Here is a 25,864-nt window from a genome sequence, read left to right as displayed (position 1 = left end):
AGAAAGCTGATGTAAAGTCTGATATAGTGCTGAATGTGTTATTTTGTAGACAGTAATAGGTTTAATTAATTTTATATTCCATTACTGTAGAAAGCTATACTTGCTTACTTAAGGTATTTTGCGTTATTAATGTGTGATTTAAATGCAAATAGTTTTATTACAGTCAGCATTTATTCACAGTGAGTAGCTTGTCATCATGAAGAGGAAGTGTGACAATCGTGAGTTTTTGGGCAACCACAGAAAAGCAGGAAAGTAAGTACAGACAGTGAGATAATTAGTGCCAGTCAGATGATAGACGTATACAGTATGTGAGTCAAAGGTTCTTCATATATTAATCATTCCCATTCAGGTAACAAATCCTTAGAAATCCATTCCTGAGCATCATGCCAAGAAGCACCACTTGTTTACTGATAACTGCTTTCATGTAAACTCTGCTGTGCTGAGAGTAAAGATGAAGAGGGAGAGACAGCAAGAGGCTGCTGACGGCAGAGAATGCAGGCGACATGGAGGGGAGTGAGAAAAGGAGCAAATATTGATGGTTAAGAGTGAATAATGACGTCACAGCAGCCTGATCCTGATGTTAGTTTAATATGCTTCTTAGTTTGGCCTGTGGTGTGTATTTCAGATACAGCATTTAAGCAGGGAGACTGAGTGTGAGTCAATGGCAGAGAGAGAGAGAGAGAGAGAGAGAGAGAGAGAGAGAGAGAGAGAGAGAGAGAGCAGACAGGCAGGTGAAGATGAAGGTGCATTAGGGAGGAGGGGGGAGGAGCTTGGACCTTCACCAAATCAGCCAAATGTAAATGTCACGTCTATCAAACAGGAGACCCTGCTTTCAGGAGAAATGGTTTAAAGATCACACTGGGCTCCCTTACAGCCCCCCCTCGTCTTAAGGGGGGTTCTTTGTTTCTACTGTGCAAAATAATTTGTAACACAAATGTCTAAACTGGCATGAAAGACACATTCAGCTCTTGTGAAGACTGGCATGTGAAACTGGAAAAGGCACTGTGGAAATTCAGTGCACATAAAGACAGGCAGTGCCACAGATTAGCACTGATGACATGGATTCAGAAGATCAATCCTGTTAATATTCAACCTTCAGATGAGCTGGAAAGAGCAGCAGCAAGTGAGGAAAAATCTTCTGAAGTTAAGTACTTGGCACGGCAAGGCCTGGCTTTTCGAGGTGTTGGTAAGGAGAGTGGGAATTCTGATCCTTCCTGATCCTTTTGGTTTTGATGTGTGTGTTGTAATAAACCCTATTTTTCCACCCGTGTCATGCACTGCCGCAACCAGAAGAGGGCAGAAGATATGGCACAAAAACAAAGGAAGAAGCCTAACTTTAAAAAGAACAAAAAACATCAAGACTCATCCAGCATGGGGTGGTGGGTTAACGAATAACACAAACAATCAAAGAATAAGCAAACAAAAGAGTGAAAAGATGCAGAGATGACTGAGAAGCAGGGGATGACTGGAGAAGAGACGACAGGAGCAGAAGACAGGAGGGATACAGGGAGAGCGGAGAAGACAGTATAACTGAAGAATGGGAGAAGAGGAGAGACTGCAGAGGAAGGAGAACATAGATGACTGGAGGGGAGGGAATATAGGTGCAACAGAGAGAAGGAGGAAGGGCTGCGGAGGAGAAGACAGGATAAGAGGGGAAAATGTGAGCAGAGAAGAACAAACACCCCCACTGCCCACCAAAGTGCACTTGTAAGTAAACCACAATTTTAGCCTTGGGCTCAATATCTGGACTTGTCTCTGTGTAGCAATGCATAGAATCCCTGACACTGGTTATGACTGTACTGTATTAGTCCTAAACCTGCCATTATAGTGTAAGGAGAAAAGATTTTTTTTTTAAATAAATCATTTTAAAAAAAAGGTAGAGCGATGTAGCCCCCGGAGAAGTCCCCCCCCCCCCCCCCCCAAAGCCCTGTTTATTCCCTTCTAGCTACCAGATGAAACTCACAATGCACCCCAACGCCACCTAACTTCTCTTCCACATGATGCACCTTATTTACCCTCTGAATCCTGTCTATTATTGAGCGTTTTTCTATCCATTTGATTATAAGCTTATTACACTGTATGTACATTAGTCAGCCACATATGCTGTACGGCTTTGTTTTCCGGACAGTCTGGGCTACTCAGATGTGTCATAATTCGATTTGTAAATGCTGACAGTCTTGATATTATCCTTCTTATCAGGAAAAACTACTTCTGCATATAGATATTTCTCAATTTTTAGTCTCATCTAATATAAAAATTGGCAGGTAGTACAAATATAATCTTATAAATGCTGAGATTAGAGTATCTGCGATACAGGAATGCAGGGGTTTCATTGGGGCCCTTTCTATGGCTTAGTACTGTGAAGGCGTACATGGTTAGTGCCAGGCGCAAATGAATATCTTTGATTTTGCATCCATGTGGTAACTTGTTGAAGTTGTCTGATAGTCAGTAATACATGGTTTAATTATTATGATTCTTTATTTATTACTTTATAACATCTAAAAGAAACTGAAATAGGAAAGCTTATTTTAATTTATGGTCCACTGGATAAACACAGACATTACAGACGGTTTTAGAGTCTAATGCTGAATGTTCTTTGCGATAATTTTTCTGCCTGCGTATGCTGTGATTGGTGCAGTGAAATTTGAGAATGTGTTTGTGGTCAGTATCATAGCCTCAGACAACAAACCAACGCTGTAGCGTGTCACTGTGTTTACATGTGAGAGGGGTTCCAGTTACATAATGAACTCGTTCTAATTGTTTTGACGGAGATCGACAAACCTAAAAAATAAATGCTGGTGTTATCAAAAACTATGTCATATAGCTATATTCCAGATTTATTACAGCCAAACACATCTCGGAGCTCCGAGGAACCTCCTTCTCCTCACATTTCCCTCCATCCCACTCTTCTCATCCCTCCATCCCTCAAATACTGTTACATTTGTCTTTTTTCCACACTCACACCCTGTCTTGATCATACTCTGACTGCATGGCATCCATATGCAGGGCAAACTATTTTACAGTCTTATCTAGTATAATAGGACATAAACATTGAATTTGATAGTTATCTTTTATTTACACATTAGAACACAACGCATGAACATGAAGGGATCGTTTGCATTTGCAACCAACACCTCCGCAAACCCCCTGCGGAATACTGGCCGCGGACAGGGGTGGGAATCCCCAAGCTGGAAGACTGTACTGCGTCATGTTAACATGATACAGAGTGCACCGGACTAAAACTATAAAGGACGTAAGGTGTGTGATATAGTAAAACACTTACTAACTGGTAATGCACGTTAGCATTACGTTAAATGACAACTTTACCTGTTACCAGAATAGCCTCCTACACGTTCGCCGAATGACAGCAGGCAGAAGGCGGTGCGTTTTTCAGAAACACACCAGAGTTAAATTTACTCCGCATTATTTACCGGCACTTCTAACACCAACATTTGCAGCCATTAACTCATATGTGGTAGTAACACTGAAATTACTTTCTCTGCGTCAAAATAAGGCAACACTGTGATTTTGATACTTTATCATTTATACTTAACTGTACCTTCCTCCCATTCCTCCATCTCTGCTTATTGACATTTAGGAGAGTGTCAGATATAAATTAACAATTCAAAATTATCAAACAAAGACAGACACAACACTGAAGAGATGACAAAGACACAGTTTGAAAAGTAAATATGTTTTATTGCAAATCTCTTATCTTAACATAGCCTACCTTATCATATGTTAACTTAACCCATCTTATATTTTAACTTAGCCTATCATCATATTTTAACTTAGCCTATCTTATCATATAACTTAACCTATCTTATCTTATTATATTTCAACTTAGCTTATATTAATATATTTCGTCTTAGCCTATCTTATATTTTAACTTAGCATATCTTATCCTATCGTATCTTATAGCTACATTAACACTTAAACAGTATCTCTTTCCGTTGGGTCCCGCGGGATCCCAGTCCCAATGCAGGGCTCTAACACGGGTATTCTAAGAAAAAGAAAATAAACACTTTACTTAACTTTACTTAAAGCAGTCATAGAACTGCATTATACATACCCAATTAATGCCTTATAAATCATTCATAAAAGTATTAAAAACACGGCTGTAAATACTTATACAAAGGCATAACACATTATAGCTATCTTGATAATGCATTATGAATGCTCTGATCTATATATACACAATAAATATCTTCATAATACATTATATCGGCCATTAATCCATAATAAACATGGCTATAATGTGTTATGCTTTTTTTTCTTCAATATAATATATTTATGGATGCATTACAGTGCATTGTGAAGGTGTCAATAATGCAGTTATATTACTGCTTTAAGTCATTTGTAAACCTGAATTCACAACCTTATAATTACTGCCTCTTGCTACTTCTTCTGAAGGGCAGGGGACAGCAGAAGAAGCACCACTTCATCTTCTTCTTCTTCTTCTTGTGGCTCTTCTCAGTAGCATCTTCAGAAAGATCTTCGGCATTCACATGGAATGATACTTCTTCTTCACTGTAGATCTTCTCGGCAGCATCAGCATCTTCTTTTGTTTTATCTGTCTTCATCACTTCAGTCTCGTCCTCTTCCTCAGGTCCTTCTTCTGGTATAGTCAGTAGCTGTGATCTGTCTTCAGATGCCACCATACACTGAAACCTGACCAGTGTGGTAGCATCAGCATCTTCTGCCTGCTGGAATACCACATCAGCTTCTTCATTTTCCTCAGGTCCATCTTCCTGTAAAGTCTGCAGCCATATTCTGGCTACATATGCCGCCATGCACTGCCAACTGTCCACTGTGGCAGCATCAGTGTCTTCTGCTTCCTGAAGCTCCTCATCTCTTTCTTCATCTTCCTCAAGGTCTTCCTCCTGGATGGGTTCTAGCCAAGTTCTGCCTACTTGTGACACCACATATTCCACAGCATTCCCTGTACTTTTCCCTCCTCCTCCCTTAACCTCCTCCACATTCACTCCCACCTCACATACATTCTCCTCACCTCCATTTAGCATATCCATCATACTAATACCAGCCTCTGTCCCCTCCATCACAACCCTGGAGGCCTTCCCCTCAAATGTTCCCCACTCTGGTACCTCCACATATTCCTCACTACTCTGCCCCCTTACCTCACCCTCCCCCCGGCTTGTCCGGTCCTTCCTGACTTTCTTTTTTTTGTTAAGGTAGCAAGTTTTATAAATTTCCCAGTCTTCAGATGAAAGGCCGTAATTACTCTGAAGACTTTGAGATGAAATACTAGTGCTGGCTAGCAGTCCATCCTTTCCCACACTCTCCCCTCCCTTACCCAAATCGGTAGACCCCCCCAATCCCCCCTTAACCCCCCCAGCCTGGACAGTGGGGAGTGTCACTGGTGAGAACTCCTCCACACCTTCTCCCCAGTTGATCACTTCATCCCACAGGTTCCAGGCTTCCCAGTGTTGGGTGTTGGTCCATCGATCAGCTCTCTCAATTCGCTCTCTGGGGAATAAATGAGAGATTAACCAGCACTTAAGAGAGATAATAAAATAAATAAAGAGCTGGAAATTCTTCAACCATACAGAAAATACAATTGTTATAATTATTATAATAAATAATTACAGGGTTCACATATATAAAAAAGAAAGAATAAAAGAAACAGCGAGCAAGATTGCAAAAAAAATCTACTGTAAAATGCACGATACTGTAAGTGCAATAGCATATTAAACAGTAATGTCACCAAATTATAACTAGAATCAAATACGAAACAACTGTGCTCCACATCAAATGAATACCCAGATGAATACTACCAAGAACTGAGTTAACACTAACCAAGCTAAGAATATTTGAAAGTGTTAATCCTGTGTAACAATGTAAATAGATATAATGATAAACTTAGAAGCATCTATCCTACTCCGAAAGTAATGCCCCAATTTTTTTTTAACAATTTACCTACCACCCTGTACAGTAGAGGGTCCCAACTTCCGGTCGGTGTTCCGGTACCGTCCGCGCGGAGTATTGCACCGGGCGGCAGACAACCGGGGGTAGAGGAGCCAGCCGTCCCGTTTATTAGGGGATCGCGCCGTTTTGGAAAGAAAGCTGCCCGTATTGATGTACGGAAATACGCCATTAGCCCCGCATGTCCGTATACACCGTCAATCTCCCGCCGCTCGGCGTGGGAACCCCCAAATTATACCGCCGTCTTACCGATCCGTGACACTTTTCTACGACGGAAACCGATCCGCGGACATCGAAAGGTTGGGAAGCCCTACTAAACTAGCATGTTTGAGATGAATTTACTAACCAAATAGTCTGTCATTATTTAAATATTAGCAACCACAGTAGCAATAAAAACCACTGCACTTTAAATGACGTTAAAAATATGTAATATTAAAAAAATATGCAATGTTTTTTATTGTATTATAGACATTTACTATGTCATTATAGTATAAAAGGCTAAATAATCGAAGTAGCACAACATCAGTTGAAGAATTCAAAGACATTTTGGAGAGCTAACAAGCTACTCACCTCTGCGCCATTTTCACTCAGAGTTTGTTGTGCTTCAAACGGTAAAGTTTGTTTACGTTGTTTCTATGGAAACTGCTCTGACTCTCCGCTTGACCGTAATATAAAGGCATGTATGCAGTAATTTTCTGATTGCAGATTTGATCCCTATGCAGTAATTGACCACTGACCTCTTGGACCCTCTGGGCTGCCTTCACCTGCATTGAGGCAGCTGTTACGTTTGCTGTCATTACATTCAGCCCAAAATATCAAAGTACAGGATTTAAGATTTGAATTAGTAACAGGACCGTGGGAAACAAAACATATATGTTATTGATCCCTCGAAGAAAGTTTTCAATTTTCTCCTTCTTTCAGTTCTTAAATAACGTGTCAGTTTTTGCTCTGTTTGGTTGGGATTTACCATTTTAACATTGTAGCAGTTCCTAGGCAATACACAGACAAATTCTTTTTTTAGGATGGAATTGTTATGCTGTAAACGATTACCTTCACGTTTCAACAAAGGTACTTGCTTTTGATATATAATTTTTTGTACATGTGTACTCTGGTCATACCCCTTGTACATATGGATGGCATGGAAGGACAGTCACTGCTGTCACCTATACTGTCCCTGTCTGCTTTTCTCATTTAAGTGTTGATACGGCAAAAGAAGATGGACCTTTTGTAGAAATTTCCAGCCAGAGACTTGGTTCCTATATGAAGAGAATATTTTACTTTAATTCAGGCTAAGAAACTACAGAAAACCAGCTCTGCATGTGATCTCCCCTTTACTGCACAAGGAGGGCACACACATCAACAATTAGCAATGCAGCAAAATACAGATGAACAATTTCTCACAGTTTCAGAATAAATCAGATTTCTCTGTAATTCAGAGATTGTCTAAGACTAGATCATTTTCTGCACTTGAACCTAATTTCAAGATAAATGACACCTGGGTCTATTAAAAGAAGGTGATGCTGCCTGACCCACCAACCAAGGCTGGGAGGAAAGGGAGGAATACTAGTCAAAGGAAGGAAGAAAAGCAGCCCACCCTATCTCATGGTCATGGATAGAAAAGTCAGGGAGTGTTACGAAGAAGACACCACACTTAAGACCATTGGTTTTATGCACTGAATTACACCAGGTAGAGTTTTTGCATTCTAGCTGTGTTACGTAACATTCCTCAGCCTTCATTTGTTTCCACAGAATGCAGGACATAATTTAGGGTGCCAAACAAGACAGCGGAACTGCAGTATAGCCAATTATTTGTTTCAGTAGTTTTATAACAACTCGAACATAAAATGTTTGTTTTTCTTAGATAAAAGTCCAGTTGAAACAGACTTTATTTTTAAATGTTAGATTGGATTTAAGAGATGGAACATGTTGCTTGTGTTAATACTGCTTTGATTTTGAGGATGAAGTCTGAAGTGTAGGTGACGTGTAACAGGTTGTTATTTTACTTTTAATTTATAATTATACAAGATTCTGTTTTCCTTCTTCTGTCTAACCTGATGGGTACAATATCCTTTAAACTTTCCCATGATGCTTTTGTCCTGCATCGCCCCTCCCTCTGTCTTTTCCCCTTCATAAGGGTCCCGACCTCATTTCCTCTTCCCTTTGGTGTATTGCACACGTGGGAAGAGGTGAGGATCTAGTGGCAGGGTCCCCCGAGTTAGTAAATCAATTGTATAATTATGACCCATATATATTATATTTGATTTATTATTCATCATAAGCAGGGGATAGAAAACACGTCTATACATAAGTATATACATTGTTTTACTTTGTGCAGAGAGAGCGAGAGGGCCAGAGCATATGAAGTTTACCCCTTTCCTTATTGTTCCCAACAGTTTCAATAAAATCCAGGAACGACAACGGCGTCTGTAATATCCCTTCCTCCTGCACCCGACACACACCTGATAACACCCCAAAACACAATGCAGAGTATAGGCAGGGAATGACCGGTTACATAGGTACACTAGTGCGGCTTGTAAATATGCCCTTAATTTATGCCTGAATATCCCTCCCATATAGTGGCTGACCACATATCATGTGAAAGACCCGGAGAGAGTGAGTGTATATATATATGTATGATGTGCATGTGAGAGACACCATCGGAAGTCCGGTTCAGTTCCTCAGAGGCACTACTATGGAGGTGCTTACAGTAATAAACTTGCTGACCGCAGAAACTGGCACTATGATGGAAGTTATGCAGAAGTGCAGAGTAGATGGAATAATTTTTGTACCTCAATAAGATTGTATGCCTTTTGCCTGTGTCTCCAGCCAGTGCCGGGGGTGAAACGCGCTTGCAATTATCAGCGGGATAACATTATCGTTTTTTTTATTCTGTGGAAAATGAAAGACTGATTTGCTGGCCAGATTTATTTATGAATCATAAACATGTTGTGGGCTATATAAGTAAAGTCAGGGCTCTCAAGTCTTATGCATTGACTGTGAGACACTTGCATTTCAACCAGTTCACATGTTCACACACCGCACCTTATGTTTGTCAAGCTGAGAAGTAAGGGTTAGGGTTATAATTATCAATAAATAATGTACTTCCCTGTGAAACAATGATGCTGGATGTTTATTTGCATATCATGATATGGTGCAGCCTTTTAATAGGTTTCTGTTTTTCTGTTAATCCTTCATGGTGTTGAATAAGTCAGCAAGCATAAGTGTAAGGCTAGTGAGTGACTGGTGTTTTCGGGGGAGACTCCCTAGAGCTGGAGAGAAATACCTTAAGGCACGGGATGAAAAATCCCAAATCTTCCAGGAAAAATGTCAGCATTATATGTATTTGCCACACAGAACAGAACAAAAAATTCCTTAGGGAATCACACGCCTACCATAGTCACTATACTACTCAGAACGCCTGGCAGCCACCAAATCAAACATAGGAAAAGGTCCGGATTTATAGCGTTAGAATGTGGTAGAGACTAATATCCATAATGTACCATGCTAGAACACACTGTGCTCTAAAATTTAAGCCCAATTAAAATCTGAATATTAAATGAGGAAAATAATTTGATTTGTTCTTCTATCCCAAGTTTTGGTCTAAAAGCAATAAGACCACCATCCATTATACCTGCTTTGGGGAAAATGCACTCCTGTAGCCACTAGGGGAGCTCTCACCTCTTCTGGGCCCAGCTAAATAATTATGTTACGCATTCTAACAAGCTTTATTATCTGTGTCAATAAGCCCTGCTTTTACACTAACACTCCTGCTGAGAGGCTAGTTTGATTACCAGTCTTGCCCTTGTCATTAGGAACACATGAGAATTTGCGCAGTGCTGTTTCACAGTGGATTCTCACTGGTTTTCCCCAAGACTGGTACGATACATTTTATTCAGTTTCATACCACAGGTTATTGCAAGAGGGATCAATTGGTTTACTTTTATACTGGTGCAAGGAAACTATTATTATGATGGTGGGTTATCAAACACAGTAGCTGGCTACCTCAGACATAAGACGCCCATTACGTACCTGTGTATCACCTATATGGGCTTGGAATCTGTATATCAATTGAAATAATTATTCATAGCCCAGATAGCATCATGTTATTGTTTCAGCGTTGAAGTATAGTTAAATGCATTGAATTATGGTCAGTGTTAAATTATCAGCATTGAAACTGAATTGATTTTTGGTCATTTTTTCAATATTGAAAAATTAATGGTGGCGAAACCTTGATATAAAGTGACTTTTTCAACATTGAAAATAAGATGCTGAGTTAACATCAATATTATTGAAAATAAAAATGGAAAAATGAATTTATGGGGGGCGGCATGATGGTGCAGTGGTTAGCACTGTTGCCTCACACCTCTGGGACCCGGGTTTGAGACTCTGCCTGGGTCACGTGTGTGGAGTTTGCATGTTCTCCCCATGTCGTCGTGGGGTTTCCTCCGGGTACTCTGGTTTCCCCCCACAGTCCAAAAACACGGTGAGGCTAATTGGAGTTGCTAAATTGCCCGTAGGTGTGTGTGTGAGAGTGACTGGTGTGTGAGTGTGCCCTGCAATGGGCTGGCCCCCCATCCTGGGTTGTTCCCTGCCTCATGCCCATTGCTTCCGGGATAGGCTCCGGACCCCCCGCGACCCAGTAGGATAAGCGGTTTGGAAAATGGATGGATGGATGATGACATAACTGGTCTGTGAACATTAGTGAGCATATGATGTAGGCTGTCCAGGAATGTAATAATGTGTGCAGTGTTACATGGGCCCAGGGTTGCATGATGGTGAACAGCACCGTTCTGACTTATAGCTGCGCACATAGTTATGTTACCACCACGCTGTCCTGGGACATTGATTATGGCACCGTGTACAATAATGTTCCTGCCATGCCAACGCATTCACTGTTTCTTTCAAAAGGTACTCTGTAAATGTGCTTCATCCTGATTCTGTTGCATGCCAGTACATGAGATAATGCAGAGATGCTCACATTGTTCATGTTCTGGGAGATGGTGTCATCCTCTGTTATACGCTGCTGTATTTCTCGTAGCCTAATGGAATTATTTGTGATCACCATATTAACTATATGGGTCTCTCGTTCTTCAGTGAACATTCTTCCTCTGCCCCCAGATTCTGGATGTCTAGCAGGTCTGTAGAGTACCCTTTTCAGTTTTTACCTGTACAGCATTGTTGTGTTTCTCATTAGAGTATAGTACTATTACAAAACGTACTGTGAAGTAACTGTACTAACCGATTCTCATTTGGAACCGTCCTTATGATGCCTGCTACAGCGTAGCGGCTCAGGTCAGACTGAACCCATTGGCCAGCTTCCCTCAGGGTCATTCCATGGTTGATCACATGATCCACTGTTGTAGCTCTGATGACATCAGTTATTCTATTTCTTCTTACCCTTCCTCCTTCCTCTTCACCTCCTCATCCTCTAAATTCACCTCCTAGTCTTCATCCTCTTCCTCGCCCTTCTCTAATTCTCACTCTTCTCAGTCTTCCTTCTCCCTCCATTGTTCTCCACACTGAAAGCTTACTGTACCTGTGGCTTATTTATAGCGCTCATGCTGATTGCAAAGTGAACTACTGTAATTATCTAAAACCGTTTTCACATGCGACAGTGTGGCCAGACAGTTGGCAAAATAGTGTAAACAACAGCCGTCAAATGTGTATAGTTTTACTAGGAGTGTGTTGGTCATTTGGAAATTGTGTGTAAAACAGTGAGTTGTGTTTACAGTTCCGCAAAAAGAGTGCTGTGCAGTGGATTGTATTTACACATTTGCAAATTGTGTGTTACAAAAGTGCCAACTGAGTGCAAAACAGTGAGTAATTTTGCTATAACTATTAATAGTTTTATAAGAATCATTTTTAGTGTTTAAACATTCAGAAAAACTGTAAAAAAATTAAACGGGGGTGACTGTCCATTAAGCTAATCTGCAATCCTATTACACATAGCATGACACAGTACTGTTTTTGACTTTTTCTTTTAATCCACCGCGATTGTGATGAATGGGGCAAGAGAACAAAAACCACAGAAATGTCCATGTCCTGCCAGTTTAAATAAACCCGTGATTCACCCCTCCAACAAATGGACTGTGCCGAATACAACATCACAGTCACGTTTGACACGTAATACATATGTTGCCTATACGTATTAACAACGTAGGACTCACATGGCTGAACGTAGAGACCACGTGACTACAACGTACAGGGCATGTACTGCATGCGTATAACCCTTACGTCAAAAGGGGTGTGTACGTTTATGCCAACCAATAGCATAGATGCATTAAAGGTACAAACGTCTTAAGAGGTTCAAATTGGCCGCATTAACATGCAGTTTTAAGACGTGTTAAGATGTCCGAATGGCTTAACACGTAAATAATATACGTGTTAAGACATAATTTGTTTGACGTGTTGACATGGGCGTCAAAGTAGATGTTAAGTCCCAAATGGCCTTCCATAACAAAGTGGTCTTTCAAAATAAAATCACAATCAAATTCTTCACCCTTTGGTTATTATTCTGTGTGCCTTCTCTTATGTGCAATGAAATAGACCAGGGTGACAAAATAAGTATTATATACAATGTTGTCATGGAAATAAATCAATACTTATGTTTAATCAATTAGCCTATGATTACGGTTTAAAAGAAAATTGCGAAGAGCCATTTTCCTTTGCATCCCAACAATTTTGATTTCATACATCATAAATAAAACCACATATTTGTTGATAGTGATGTATTTGTGATTTTTTTCTATAGATAATCTGCAGTATATGGAGTCCCTTAGATGTCAGGGTGAGAAAATATATTTTTAATTGTTTTGTGTTTCCTCTCAATAGTTTTTCGTTCCCTCACAATACTTTTCCTAATAATAATAACTGTACTCTGTCCATTTAAAGTACAAAAGTTAGAATTAATGGATTAATAAGTATAAACCAAAATAATACAGACATGTCCAGTTACGTGTACTTTACTGTTTACAGTAACTGGCAGTCATTGGACATAGTGCAATTATTATTATCATCATTATTTGTTATTATTATTATTATCCATCCATTTTCCAAACCACTTATCCTACTGGGTCGCAGGGGGGTCCGGAGCCTGTCCCGGAAGCAATGGGCACGAGGCAGGGAACAACCCAGGATGTGGGGCCAGCCCATCGCAGGGCTAGTTTTATTACAGTCAGCTTTTATTCACAGTGAGTAGCTTGTCATCATGAAGAGGAAGTGTGACAATCGTGAGTTTTTGGGCAACCACAGAAAAGCAGGAAAGTAGAGACAGTGAGATAATTAGTGCCAGTCAGATGATAGACGTATACAATATGTGAGTCAAAGGTTCTTCATATATTAATCATTCCTATTCAGATAACAAATCCTGAGAGATCCATTCCTGAGCATCATGCCAAGAAACACCACTTGTTTACTGATAACTGCTTTCATGTAAACTCATGTTAAGAGTAAAGATGAAGAGGGAGAGACAGCAAGAGGCTGCTGACGGCAGAGAATGCAGGCGACATGGAGGGGAGTGAGAAAAGGAGCAAATATTGATGGTTAAGAGTGAATAATGACGTCACAGCAGCCTGATCCTCATGTTAGTTTAATATACTTCTTAGTTTGGCCTGTGGTGTGTATTTCAGATACAGCATTTAAGCAGAGAGATTGAGTGTGAGTCAATGACAGAGAGAGAGAGAGAGAGAGAGAGAGAGAGAGAGAGAGAGAGAGAGCAGACAGGCAGGTGAAGATGAAGGTGCATTAGGGAGGAGGGGGGAGGAGCTTGGACCTTCACCAAATCAGCCAAATGTAAATGCCACGTCTATCAAACAGGAGACCCTGCTTTCAGGAGAAATGGTTTAAAGATCACACTGGGCTCCATTACAGCCCCCCCTCGTCTTAAGGGGGGTTCTTTGTTTCTACTGTGCAAAATAATTTGTAACACAAATGTGTAAACTGGCATGAAAGACACATTCAGCTCTTGTGAAGACTGGCATGCGAAACTGGAAAAGGCACTGGGGAAATTCAGTGCACATAAAGACAGGCAGTGCCACAGATTAGCACTGATGACATGGATTCAGAAGATCAATCCTGTTAATATTCAACCTTCAGATGAGCTGGAAAGAGCAGCAGCAAGTGAGGAAAAATCTTCTGGAGTTAAGTACTTGGCACGGCAAGGCCTGGCTTTTCGAGGTGTTGGTAAGGAGAGTGGGAATTTCAAGCAGCTTCTAATGCAAACAGCAGAGGGCGATGCAGAGCTGACCATGTGGCTGAAAGGTCACTTTGATTTCACCAGTGCTGTTTAACTGTAACACCTGTTCCTGGGTTGCCCTCAGTCCTTGTTATTGGTTATGATTCTCACTGTCCTGCATTGTGTCTTGTTAGCTGTGTATTTAAGTGCCTGTTCTGCTTCTGTTGTTTGATGGTTCATTATAGCTGTATGTTATATGTATGTATATAGTTCTCTAGTTGTGTTTATTCCATCATTTAGTTCATTCCTGGTCATTTGCTGTTTATTTTGGATCCATCCTGATCCTTTTGGTTTTGATGTGTGTGTTGTAATAAACCCTATTTTCCACCCGTGTCATGCACTGCCGCAACCAGAAGAGGGCAGAATATATGGCACAAAAACAAAGGAAGAAGCCTAACTTTAAAAAGGACAAAAAACATCAAGACTCATCCAGCATGGGGTGGTGGGTTAACGAATAACACAAACAATCAAAGAATAAGCAAACAAAAGAGTGAAAAGATGCAGAGATGACTGAGAAGCAGGGGATGACTGGAGAAAAGACGACAGGACCAGAAGACAGGAGGGATACAGGGAGAGCGGAGAAGACAGTATAACTGAAGAATGGGAGAAGAGGAGAGGCTACAGAGAACATAGATGACTGGAGGGGAGGGAATATAGGAGCAACAGAGAGAAGGAGGAAGGGCTGCGGAGGAGAAGACAGGATAAGAGGGGAAAATGTGAGCAGAGAAGGGCAAACACCCCCACTGCCCAGCAAAGTGCACTTGTAAGTAAACCACAATTTTAGCCTTGGGCTCAATATCTGGACTTGTCTCTGTGTAGCAATGCATAGAATCCTTGACACTGGTTATGACTGAACTGTATTAGTCCTAAACCTGCCATTATAGTGTAAGAAAGGTAGAGCAATGTAGCCCCCGGAGAAGTCCCCCCCCCCCCCAAGCCCTGTTTATTCCCTTCTAGCTACCAGATGAAACTCACAATGCACCCCAACGCCACCTAAATTCTCTTCCACATGATGCACCTTATTTACCCTTTGAATCCTGTCCATTATTGAACGTTTTTCTATCCATTTGATTATAACCTTATTACACTGTATGTACATTAGTCAGCCACATATGCTGTATGGCTTTGTTTTCCGGACAGTCTGGGCTACTCAGATATGTAATAATTCGATTTGTAAATGCTGACAGTCTTGATGTCATCCTTCTTATCAGGAAAAACTACTTGTGCATATAGATATTTCTCATTTTTTAGTTTCATGTAATATAAAAATTGGCAGGCAGTACAAATATAATCTTATAAATGCTGAGATTAGAGTATCTGCGATGCAGGAATGCAGGGGTTTCATTGGGGACCTTTCTATGGCTTAGTATGGTTAGTGCCAGGCGCAAATGAATATCTTTGATTTTGCATCCATTTGGTAACTTGTTGAAGTTGTCTGATAGTCAGTAATACATGGTTTAATTATTCTGATTTTTTTATTTATTATTTTAAAACATCTGAAAGAATCTTAAATAGAAAAGCTTATTTTAGTTTATGCCCCTCCTGGAGCCGACACCTTATCGTGGTGGAGGGGTTTGCGTGTTACAATGATCCCAGGAGCTATGTTGTCTGGGGCTTTATGCCCCTGGTAGAGTCACCCAAGGCAAACAGGTCCTGGGTGAGGAACCAGACGAAGTACGGCTCAAAAACCCCTTTATGATGATAAAAATCTTGGATTCACGGTTTCCCTTGCCCGGACGCGGGTCACCGGGGCCCCCCCCTGGAGCCAGGCCTGGGGGTGGGGCTCGATGGCGAGCGCCTGGTGGCCAGGCCTACACCCATGGGGCCTGGTCGGGCACAGCCCGAACAAGGCACGTGGGTCCCCCCTCCAATGGGCTCACCACCCATGGGAGGGGCCATAGGGGTCGGGTACGAGGTGATCTGGGCGGCGGCCAAAGGCGGGGACCCTGGCGATCCGATCCTCGGCTGCAGAAGCTAGCTCTAGGGACATGGAATGTCACCTCTCTGATGGGGAAAGAGCCTGAGCTGGTGCGCGAGGTTGTGAAGTTCCGGCTAGATATAGTCGGACTCACCTCGACGCACGGCTTGGGCTCTGGAACCAGTCTCCTTGAGGGGGGTTGGACCCTTTTCCACTCTGGAGTTGCCCGCGGGGAGAGGCGCCGAGCGGGCGTGGGCATACTTATTGCCCCCAGGCTGGGCGCCTGTACATTGGGGTTTACCGCAGTGGACGAGAGGGTAGCCTCCCTCCGCCTTCGGGTGGGGGGACGGGTCCTGACTGTTGTTTGCGCTTATGCGCCAAACAGCAGTTCGGAATACCCACCCTTTTTGGAGTCCTTGGAAGGGGTGTTGGAGAGCGCTCCTCCTGGGGACTCCCTTGTTCTGCTGGGGGACTTCAATGCTCACGTGGGCAGCGACAGTGAGACCTGGAGGGGCGTGATTGGGAGGAACGGCCCCCCCGATCTGAACCCGAGCGGTGTTTTGTTATTGGACTTCTGTGCTCGTCACGGACTGTCCATAATGAACACCATGTTCAAGCATAAGGGTGTCCATATGTGCACTTGGCACCAGGACACCCTAGGCCGCAGTTCGATGATCGACTTTGTAGTCGTGTCGTCGGACTTGCGGCCGCATGTTTTGGACACTCGGGTGAAGAGAGGGGCGGAGCTGTCAACCGATCACTATCTGGTGGTGGGTTGGCTCCGCTGGTGGGGGAAGAAGCCGGCCAGGCCTGGCAGGCCCAAGCGTATAGTGAGGGTCTGCTGGGAACGTCTGGCGGAATCTCCTGTCAGGGAGAGTTTCAACTCCTACCTCCGGCAGAACTTCTCCCATATCCCGGGGGAGGCGGGGGACATTGAGTCCGAATGGGCTATGTTCCGTGCCTCCATTGTGGAGGCGGCTGACCGGAGCTGCGGCCGCAAGGTGGTCGGTGCCTGTCGTGGCGGTAGTCCCCGAACCCGCTGGTGGACACCGGTGGTAAGGGATGCCGTCAAGCTGAAGAAGGAGTCTTATCGGGCCTTTCTGGCCTGTGGGACTCCAGACGCAGCTGACGGCTACCGGCAGGCCAAGCGGAATGCGGCTTTGGCGGTCGCTGAGGCAAAAACTCGGGTGTGGGAGGAGTTTGGTGAGGCCATGGAGAACGACTTCCGGACGGCTTCGAGGAGATTCTGGTCCACCATCCGGCGGCTCCGGGCGGGAAAGCGGTGCAGCATCAACACTATTTATGGTGGGGATGGTGCGCTGCTGACCTCAGCTCGGGACGTTTTGGGTCGGTGGAGGGAGTACTTCGAAGACCTCCTCAATCCCACCGACACGCCTTCCGATATGGAAGCAGAGTGTGGGGACTTGGGGGTGGACTCGCCTATCTCGGGGGTGGAGGTCGCTGAGGTGGTCAAAAAGCTCCTCGGTGGCCGGGCCCCGGGGGTGGACGAGATTCGCCCAGAGTTCCTCAAGGCTCTGGATGCTGCGGGGCTGTCCTGGTTGACATGCATCTGCAGCATCGCGTGGACATCGGGGGCAGTACCTCTGGACTGGCAGACCAGGGTGGTGGTCCCCTTCTTTAAGAAGGGGGACCGGAGGGTGTGCTTCAACTACAGGGGGATCACACTCCTCAGCCTCACTGGTAAGGTCTATTCGGGGGTCCTGGAAAGGAGGGTCCGCCGGATTGTCGAACCTCGGATTCAGGAGGAGCAGTGTGGTTTTCGCCCTGGCCGTGGAACAGTGGACCAGCTCTATACTCTCAGCAGGGTTCTGGAGGGTTCATGGGAGTTTGCCCGACCAGTCTACATGTGTTTTGTGGACTTGGAAAAGGCATTCGACCGTGTCCCTCGGGGGGTCCTGTGGGGAGTGCTCCGGGAGTATGGGGTACCGGGCTCCCTTTTAAGGGCGGTTCGGTCCCTGTATGACCGGTGCCAGAGTTTGGTCCGCATGGGCGGCAATAAGTCGGACTCGTTTCCAGTGAGGGTTGGACTCCGTCAGGGCTGCCCTTTGTCACCGATTCTGTTCATAGTTTTTATGGACAGAATTTCTAGGCGCAGCCAGGGCGTTGAGGGTGTCCGGTTCGGTGACCTCAGGATTAGGTCTCTGCTTTTTGCGGATGATGTGGTTCTGTTGGCCTCATCGAGCCGTGACCTTCAGCTCTCACTGGAGCAGTTCGCAGCCGAGTGCGAAGCGGCTGGGATGAGAATCAGCACCTCCAAATCCGAGACCATGGTTCTCAGCCGGAAAAGGGTAGAGTGCTCTCTCCGGGTTGGGGATGGGGTCCTCCCCCAAGTGGAGGAGTTTAAGTATCTCGGGATCTTGTTCACGAGTGGGGGAACGATGGAGCGGGAGATCGACAGGCGGATCGGTGCGGCGTCAGCAGTCATGCGGGCGCTGCATCGGTCTGTCATGGTGAAGAGAGAGCTGAGCCAAAAGGCGAAGCTCTCGATTTACCAGTCGATCTACGTTCCTACCCTCACCTATGGTCATGAGCTTTGGGTAGTGACCGAAAGAACGAGATCGCGGGTACAAGCGGCCGAAATGAGTTTCCTCCGCAGGGTGGCTGGGCTCTCCCTTAGAGATAGGGTGAGGAGCTCAGTCATTCGGGAGGGACTCAGAGTAGAGCCGCTGCTCCTCCGCATCGAGAGGAGCCAGATGAGGTGGCTCGGGCATCTGATCAGGATGCCTCCGGGACGCCTCCCTGGGGAGGTATTCCGGGCATGTCCCACTGGGAGGAGGCCCCGGGGAAGACCCAGGACACGCTGGAGAGACTATGTCTCTCGGCTGGCCTGGGAACGCCTCGGGGTCCCCCCAGAGGAGCTAGACGAAGTGGCCGGGAAGAGGGAAGTCTGGGTCTCCCTGCTGAGGCTGCTGCCCCCGCGACCCGACTCCGGATTAAGCGGGAGATGATGGATGGATGGATGGATGGATGGATGGATGGATTTTAGTTTATGGTCCACTGGATAAACACAGATATTACAGACGGTTTTAGAGTCTATTGCTGAATGTTGTTTGCTATCATTTTTCTGCCTGCATATGCTGTGATTGGTGCAGTGAAATTTGAGAATGTGTTTGTGGTCAGTATCATAGCCTCAGACAACAAACCAACGCTGTAGCACGTCACTGTGTTTACATGTGGGAGGGGTTCCAGTTACATAATGGGCTCATTCTAATTCAACTGTTTTGACGGAGCTCGACAAACCTAAAAAATAAATGCTGGTGTTATCAAAACCTGTCATATAGCTATATTATAGCTATATTCCAGATTTATTACAGCCAAACACATCTCGGAGCTCCGAGGAACCTCCTTCTCCTTACATTTGGGGAAGATGGTGGCGCAGGAGGTAGTGCTATCGTTTAGCAACCAGAGAGTTGCAGGTTCGAGCCCTGGTTTCTCCTGACCTCATCAAAAGTGTCCTTCAGCAAGATGCTGAACCCCAAATTGCTCCCGGCGTGCAGGTTGGCGCCTTGCATGGCAGCCTCCCCCACCGGTATGTGGATGGGTGAATGTGAGGCATGAATTGTAAAGCGCTTTCAGTTCTCATAAAAGTAGAAAAGCACATTTACCATGTGTGTTTTGGATTTGGATTGTATTGGTGTGTAGTCAATCGCTCATGTACATGCTCAATCGCAGTAACATTTTCACAGGAATTTGGGAGATTGAAATGCTAATTCTATGGGGGTGTATTCAGTGGGAAAGGTATGTATGTAGGGCATGTCCCCCCCCCCCCCTTCGTGGTGTTAGATATTCTGTTTCCCCCCCTGTGTGTTAAGTACTGGGTTTGCTCTTGCGTGTTTAATAAAAGATTGTACTACCCTGCTTGTCCTGGCATATTGCCTGTGGTTTGGGGGGAGGTTAATCTGTGTGTGTGACCATGAGTGACGCGACATGTGTGCTACAGTATACATCCAGTGTGTAACTGTATAAAGTAACACTCACTGTGTAATATAAAATGCAAATGGATACTGTAATATGAAGCATTGCAGTAAGAGGACAATATTACAGTACAGGGCACATTGTTGGATTACATACTTGTTGGCTCTATGAAATGTTTGAATGGTTGAGGACATGGTTGTTCTCCCATCATTCGGCCGACCAGCCTCAGCCATTGTAAGGCCATGATTGAGGGCCTAATTATATATATACAGTACTGTGCAAAAGTCTTAGGCAGGCAAAGAAAATGATGTTTAGATTATCCTCCTGTTGGTGTAAAACTATGATATGATGCCTGTCAAAGTGTGTCAGCTTCGCCATTTCAGAACCTCTGCTAAAATCATCCTAGTATTTGCAGCGACCGTCCAGTGCAGCCATGTATTTTTTGACTTGGCCACTAACACACCTCATACAGCTAGTCAATCTCTCACTGACTGTTTAAACCAATATATTTATATATTTAATTGAGCTGTTGGGGAAATTTAACAAAATCATGGAACGACTGAGGTGCCCCTGAGGAGAAGTTTGGGAATTGAAGCGGTGTTCATCTAGCCGTCCAACTAGATATCAGTAACTTTTTAGAAAACAGAAGAAATTATTACTAGTTTTTATTGTGTTACTCTTAATTTGCACACGTTCTAATGTTAAATTGTGTTTTTTGTTCTAAGCCAAAGTGCACTTGCTACCCAGATAAACAGCTTTAAACATTTCATTGGACTGCCTAAGACTTTTGCACAGTACTGTACTGTATATGGTAATATTAAATTGATAACTCCTATCAGTGTTGTGTTTATGGGAAATATGCTAAATTTGCTGATGCAGTCTTCTGAGTTGCCCCTTTGTCCGCCTTACTTACTGTTGCTATGCCTGCTATGTGCTCACTCTGCGTGCCTTAATTATATTATGGTGTTTTATTATTAATTTATTCATAATCATTGTTATTTTTTCAACCTCTGTGTGGCCATAATATTTTGGGTTTTATAGTTACAGTCATGTGGATTAATCTATTTTCTCTGTGTTTTACCATGAAGAACAAGGTGTGACAGGGGATGATTTTGTGGACATTGGGGAACAAGATGTTTACCTTTTGTTCCCCAAAAACCTCAGACTGAGGAAATCCCTGATTTCCATTTTAAAACTAAAGGCAAGTAAACTGTCTGTTTGATAGCAAGCTCTGTGTTTTTTGTGGTTTCACAGACATACTGCTGTCAAGTCATGCTTACAGAATATATCATATTTAGTTTCATGATCTTTCCCTCAATCAGTCTGGAGTGGAAGCAGAAGACTTCCTAAAAAATAAGCAGGGAAGTCAGCGGCAACACCTGAACAAAAGAGTGTAAGTATTACACAGTCCTGGAAATAGAAACTAAAGTGGACAGAGCTGTTAGAACACAGACAGTGCAGGTGGAAGTAGAATCAGCAGAATAAGAGGCTCTCACATCAGAAATACTGCTACCATTCATTCTGCTCATTCTATGTCCACCTGCACTCCTCTCTATTCTAACGTTTTTGGTGCAAAACTGATATCTTTCTTTTTTCTACACGTCTCCACCAGGCTGTTGTAAGATCATCCCTGGGTGCATCAAAAATGTGGACCACTGCCTGCAAGGGAGCGGAAATTGACTGGAACCCTGTCATAAGCAAAATCTGTACCTCATAAAATTGTTTAAAATCAATATTTCTAATCAAATTGTTTAATTTCTCTATTTTACTTTTTTACCACTTAAAGCACAATAAGGGCTTAAAATTTCAATTCACAAGGTAAAACACCAAATAAAGTGTTTTAACAGAATATTTCATGTAATTTCAAGGTCACAGCAGAGTTGCCCTGTAGCCTCGTCGGCAAAGAGCAGGAAATTCTGAAAAAAGCCTTAAAAATGCTCCGAAACAGGAGGGAGGACCTCCGAAGGTCAGGAAAGGTAATACATACAGTACATAGGGAACCTGCAAGCAAGTTAAAATTATTCAATCCCTTACAATCAAATTAAATCATGAATGTAATGTCCGGAATACAGACCTAGTCAGCCAAGGCTGAATAATGTTCCTGTTCATGTTCTGCTTCACTTTCCTGGCTTCTCATGTCGTGGCAAAACTTCATTTCTACTGATTCCATTGTCTAGAAGAGAGAAGGACTTCAGCTTCACTCCAACGGTATGTAGCTTATCTGTATTTATACCTTATCATTGAGTAATATATATAGTCATACATTTCATAATTTAGCTTCTAAAATATTGTGCAATCACCAGCCCAATTGATATTTTTGCCATCTTAATCCTCTCAGGATCAGTACAGTATATGTGCAAACATATTTTATGTGTTTACAGACGTGTAAGACTGCTGAAAAAAGGTGGGAGAACAGTGGCTCTTGGAGGTAAAATGTGTTTTTACATTTTCCCAGTCCTGCTGCATGATTCACTGTACTGCAGTGTCAGGTTTCCCATTGCCCAGCACACCTAATTTGGCTAAAGAACTTGATGATGTTACGATGATCAGTGTGTTGGCCAGTGAAACTGACAATGTGCTGAATTTTGGGAAATTTTTAAATTTATTAGAAACACAATATATTAATCTGCACAATGTAGCAAAACAGTCTGAAACGTAACTGAGATACAGAGGATATCCCACAGATTCTCTATGGGGTTCAGGTCAGGAGAGTTGGCAGGCCAATTGAGCACAGTAATACCATGGTCAGTAAACCATTTACCAGTGGTTTTGGCACTGTGAGCAGGTGCCAGGTCGTGCTGAAAAATGAAATCTTCATCTCCATAAAGCTTTTCAGCAGATGAAAGTGAAGTGCTCCAAAATTTTGATTTCCGAATGACAGAAGCGCCTGACCTGGGCTACAGAGAAGCAGCACTGGACTGTTGCTCAGTGGTCCAAAGTACTTTTTTCGGATGAAAGCAAATTTTGCATGTCATTCGGAAATCAAGTACCCACAGTCAGTGATGGTCTGGGGTGCCATGTCAGCTGCTGGTGTTGGTCCACTGTGTTTTATCAAGGGCAGGGTCAATGCAGCTAGCTATCAGGAGATTTTGGAGCACTTTTTCATGAGCTGTTTGCCGAAATCATCATTATTAAAACAATAAAAGGCTTGAACTACTTCAGTTGTGTGTAATGAATCTAAAATATATGAAAGTTTATCAGTACATTACAGAAAATAATGAACTTTTTCACAATATGCTAATTTGTTGAGAAGGACCTGTGCAGTATATAATGCTATATATCAGGGTTCTCCAATTCCAGTCCTGGAGAACCAGTTTGCAAGGACCTGTCAAATACACCTACTAAACCTGGCAATTGGCTGGTGAGCTGAATAAGGTGTTTGAGTATTAAAATCTGGGTGCAGACTAGGCCTGCAGGACTGGAACTGGGGAATCGTGGGGAATTGAAAGTTACCATCACCAAAAATAACTTTTATTTTAAAGTTTCATAATGAAATTAATTTGCTCATCAGGATATTCTGTTTGGCAAAGTATTCCAGTATTTGGGTTTTAAATTATCCATCGTAAATCTTTGTCACCAGATGCACAGTAATCATCCCGCTAAAGCAGAACTACACTGTCATCGTATTAAAGGGGTGAGTCTGCACACAGCATCGGTTGCTCCAGCATCCACAGTGTCATTCTCCCAAGTTACTATACAGCAATTAACAATCACTGACAGCCGCTAGTAATTAAATGCCTAATAACCATCATGTAGTGATTGAAAGTGATTCAGTCTCAGCCATGGCAAATGTAATCTTATGCATAGCTATTTAACAACAATAGTATTCCCAGATGGAGGTGAGTACGAGGACAATCTTTTCATAGCTATTTCCTAGCATGGAGTATGGCGTAAGAGGCAAGTTTATGCATGCAGACAATTGCATATTTCAACTAATATGGGAATGCCACTTTGGGGCCAATGACATGCTGACCTCAGTAAAATTCCAGAAGATATTTTTCAGCCTGGATACTTCTCTCCCGTGTAATAGTTCTCTGCTTAACAGCAACAAGAACTTAACATACATGATGGTACATAAATGTGATCTGCTGATTTCAGATCTGTAAGCATAAATTACCTTTGTTGTATTCCCTGGCCTTCAGGCTAATTGGAGTCGCTAAATTGCCCATAGGTGTGTGAGTGAGAGTGAATGGTGTGTGTGTGCCCTGCGATGGGCTGGCCCCCCATCCTGGGTTGTTCCCTGCCTCGTGCCCATTGCTTCCGGGATAGGCTCCGGACCCCCCGCGACCCAATAGGATAAGCGGTTTGGAAAATGGATGGATGGATGGATGGATGTGCTATAAATCAACAAACCATTGTCCTTTCCTTTTATCCACTGCAGGGCTGCAGGAAGCAGCATACAGAGGAAATGCCTTGGGCGGGATGGTAGCCCGGATCAGGGCTCACATACTGGCTCACATGTGGGCAATGAAGAAGTAGCACTTCACGTGTACGGGAGAAAAACAGCAGCCAGAGGAATCCGATGCAATCTCAGTGAGAATAAACTCCCCAGACCCAGGACTGGGGCAGAAATTGCAGGATTCTCCTCTAGCATTTATTTTGGCATACTGTATTTATTGCTATTATCCTTGGTACATGTTTATATTTACCAATAATTGAAATTGAAATAAACATGATTATTATTCATTCATCCTCGTACCGCATATCCTGGAGACGAGGGCCTGGAGCTTATCCCAGGTAGCATAGGACACAATGGTATACTTTTGGATGGGATGCCAGTCCATTGCAGGGAATGCACTCACTCACACACTGTGGGCAATTTAGAGATGACAGTCTATTATTATTAGGATATCTATAGTTTTTAGTAGTTTTCACTATTATTATGCTTTTTGCCATGGGAGTCTATGGCAGCCCATAGAGCTGATTGGCAACTTTTTTGGAATTTGGCACATCGATAGAGATCATACCATACATTTGTTGGTATTCATACCAAATTTGGGTTCAATCCATCCATCACTCTAGCGCCACCCTCAGGCCAAATTTCAAGAAATGTTTTTGCCTTATTCTCTTTCTTATCATTGTATGATTATGCTATTTACTTTTAAGTATTAGCATTACCTGTCTTAGTGACATCCCATAATACAGCTCTGATGACCTGATCACATATAAAACACTTCCCACGCAGCACATTATGCTTTATTATCTATTTATTATTCAAACATCAAACTTTGATGACGTCAATGTATATCCCTGACATAAATCACTGACGTGAAGCTATGGACATCATACTTAACTAGCTGACGTTTTAGTATTTTATATAGCATGATGGGTGCAGATCTAACTTAGTGTATAACTTAGTTTCGGCAGTGGTTTTGCTATATAGAGTCCATCGTCATGATCCCATAGTTAGCGGAAGCGAAAATAGTGTAATTAGTACAAGTACTGAAGAAATGTAATGTAATGTAATACCGAACAGCTTTCAAAAATGCGGTACCGCAATACCTTTTTGGCACCGGTATCCCGCGCAGCATCAGTCTGCCTGAGATATTTGATAAAGTGTGGATCTTCCTGTACGTGCAGCACGAATAAATAAAAACCTCTGCTTTGTATACTTGACAAATCTGTGTGTGTCATCATACTCAAAACCGCCCCAAATAAGCCACGAAATTAACCATGAATTCTACCCTACTGTGGTACACAGCTTTGCTTCTTATGTTTCTTTCACACAAAAAGTTGCAGGTTGATGACAAAACGTGCTCGCGTCCGGACCAATAAGTGCAACGGGGGGGGGACCGGGGGGGGGGGGGCAGGATGCGATCGTCCTCGGTTGCCGT

General features: G+C 43.1%; 2 protein-coding genes and 1 long non-coding RNA gene across 5 annotated transcripts in view; 2 read left to right on the top strand and 1 right to left on the bottom strand.

Annotated features, from left to right (window-relative positions):
- Positions 1–25,864, top strand: part of LOC125721617 (NACHT, LRR and PYD domains-containing protein 12-like) — a 566,129-nt gene that overhangs the window by 223,944 nt on the left and 316,321 nt on the right. The window lies entirely within an intron of this gene.
- The window catches only part of LOC125721595 (uncharacterized), a 264,097-nt gene continuing 241,989 nt past the window's right edge, over positions 3,757–25,864 (bottom strand). Inside the window, exons 1-3 of one of the 3 annotated variants that reach the window (XM_048997566.1) lie at positions 6,514–6,528; positions 4,379–5,487; positions 3,757–4,003 (exon numbers count right to left, since the gene is read on the bottom strand). In XM_048997566.1, coding sequence (XP_048853523.1) covers positions 4,386–5,487; positions 6,514–6,524 — 1,113 coding nt within the window. In that variant the 5' untranslated portion in view covers positions 6,525–6,528 and the 3' untranslated portion in view covers positions 3,757–4,003; positions 4,379–4,385. Of the gene's footprint in view, positions 5,488–6,513; positions 6,529–25,864 lie in introns of those variants that run through there. The other 2 variants (XM_048997564.1, XM_048997565.1) reach the window with 2 other exon arrangements.
- Positions 22,411–24,497, top strand: LOC125721654 (uncharacterized). The gene is made up of 3 exons (XR_007385894.1): positions 22,411–22,458; positions 23,611–23,664; positions 24,412–24,497. It is a non-coding gene; the product is annotated as an uncharacterized LOC125721654 (long non-coding RNA).

The sequence above is a fragment of the Brienomyrus brachyistius genome, unplaced genomic scaffold, assembly GCF_023856365.1.
Source record: "Brienomyrus brachyistius isolate T26 unplaced genomic scaffold, BBRACH_0.4 scaffold34, whole genome shotgun sequence".
Taxonomy (NCBI): domain Eukaryota; kingdom Metazoa; phylum Chordata; class Actinopteri; order Osteoglossiformes; family Mormyridae; genus Brienomyrus; species Brienomyrus brachyistius.
Note: the sequence above shows the minus strand (reverse complement) of the source record. Positions and strands in the feature narration are given on the sequence as shown.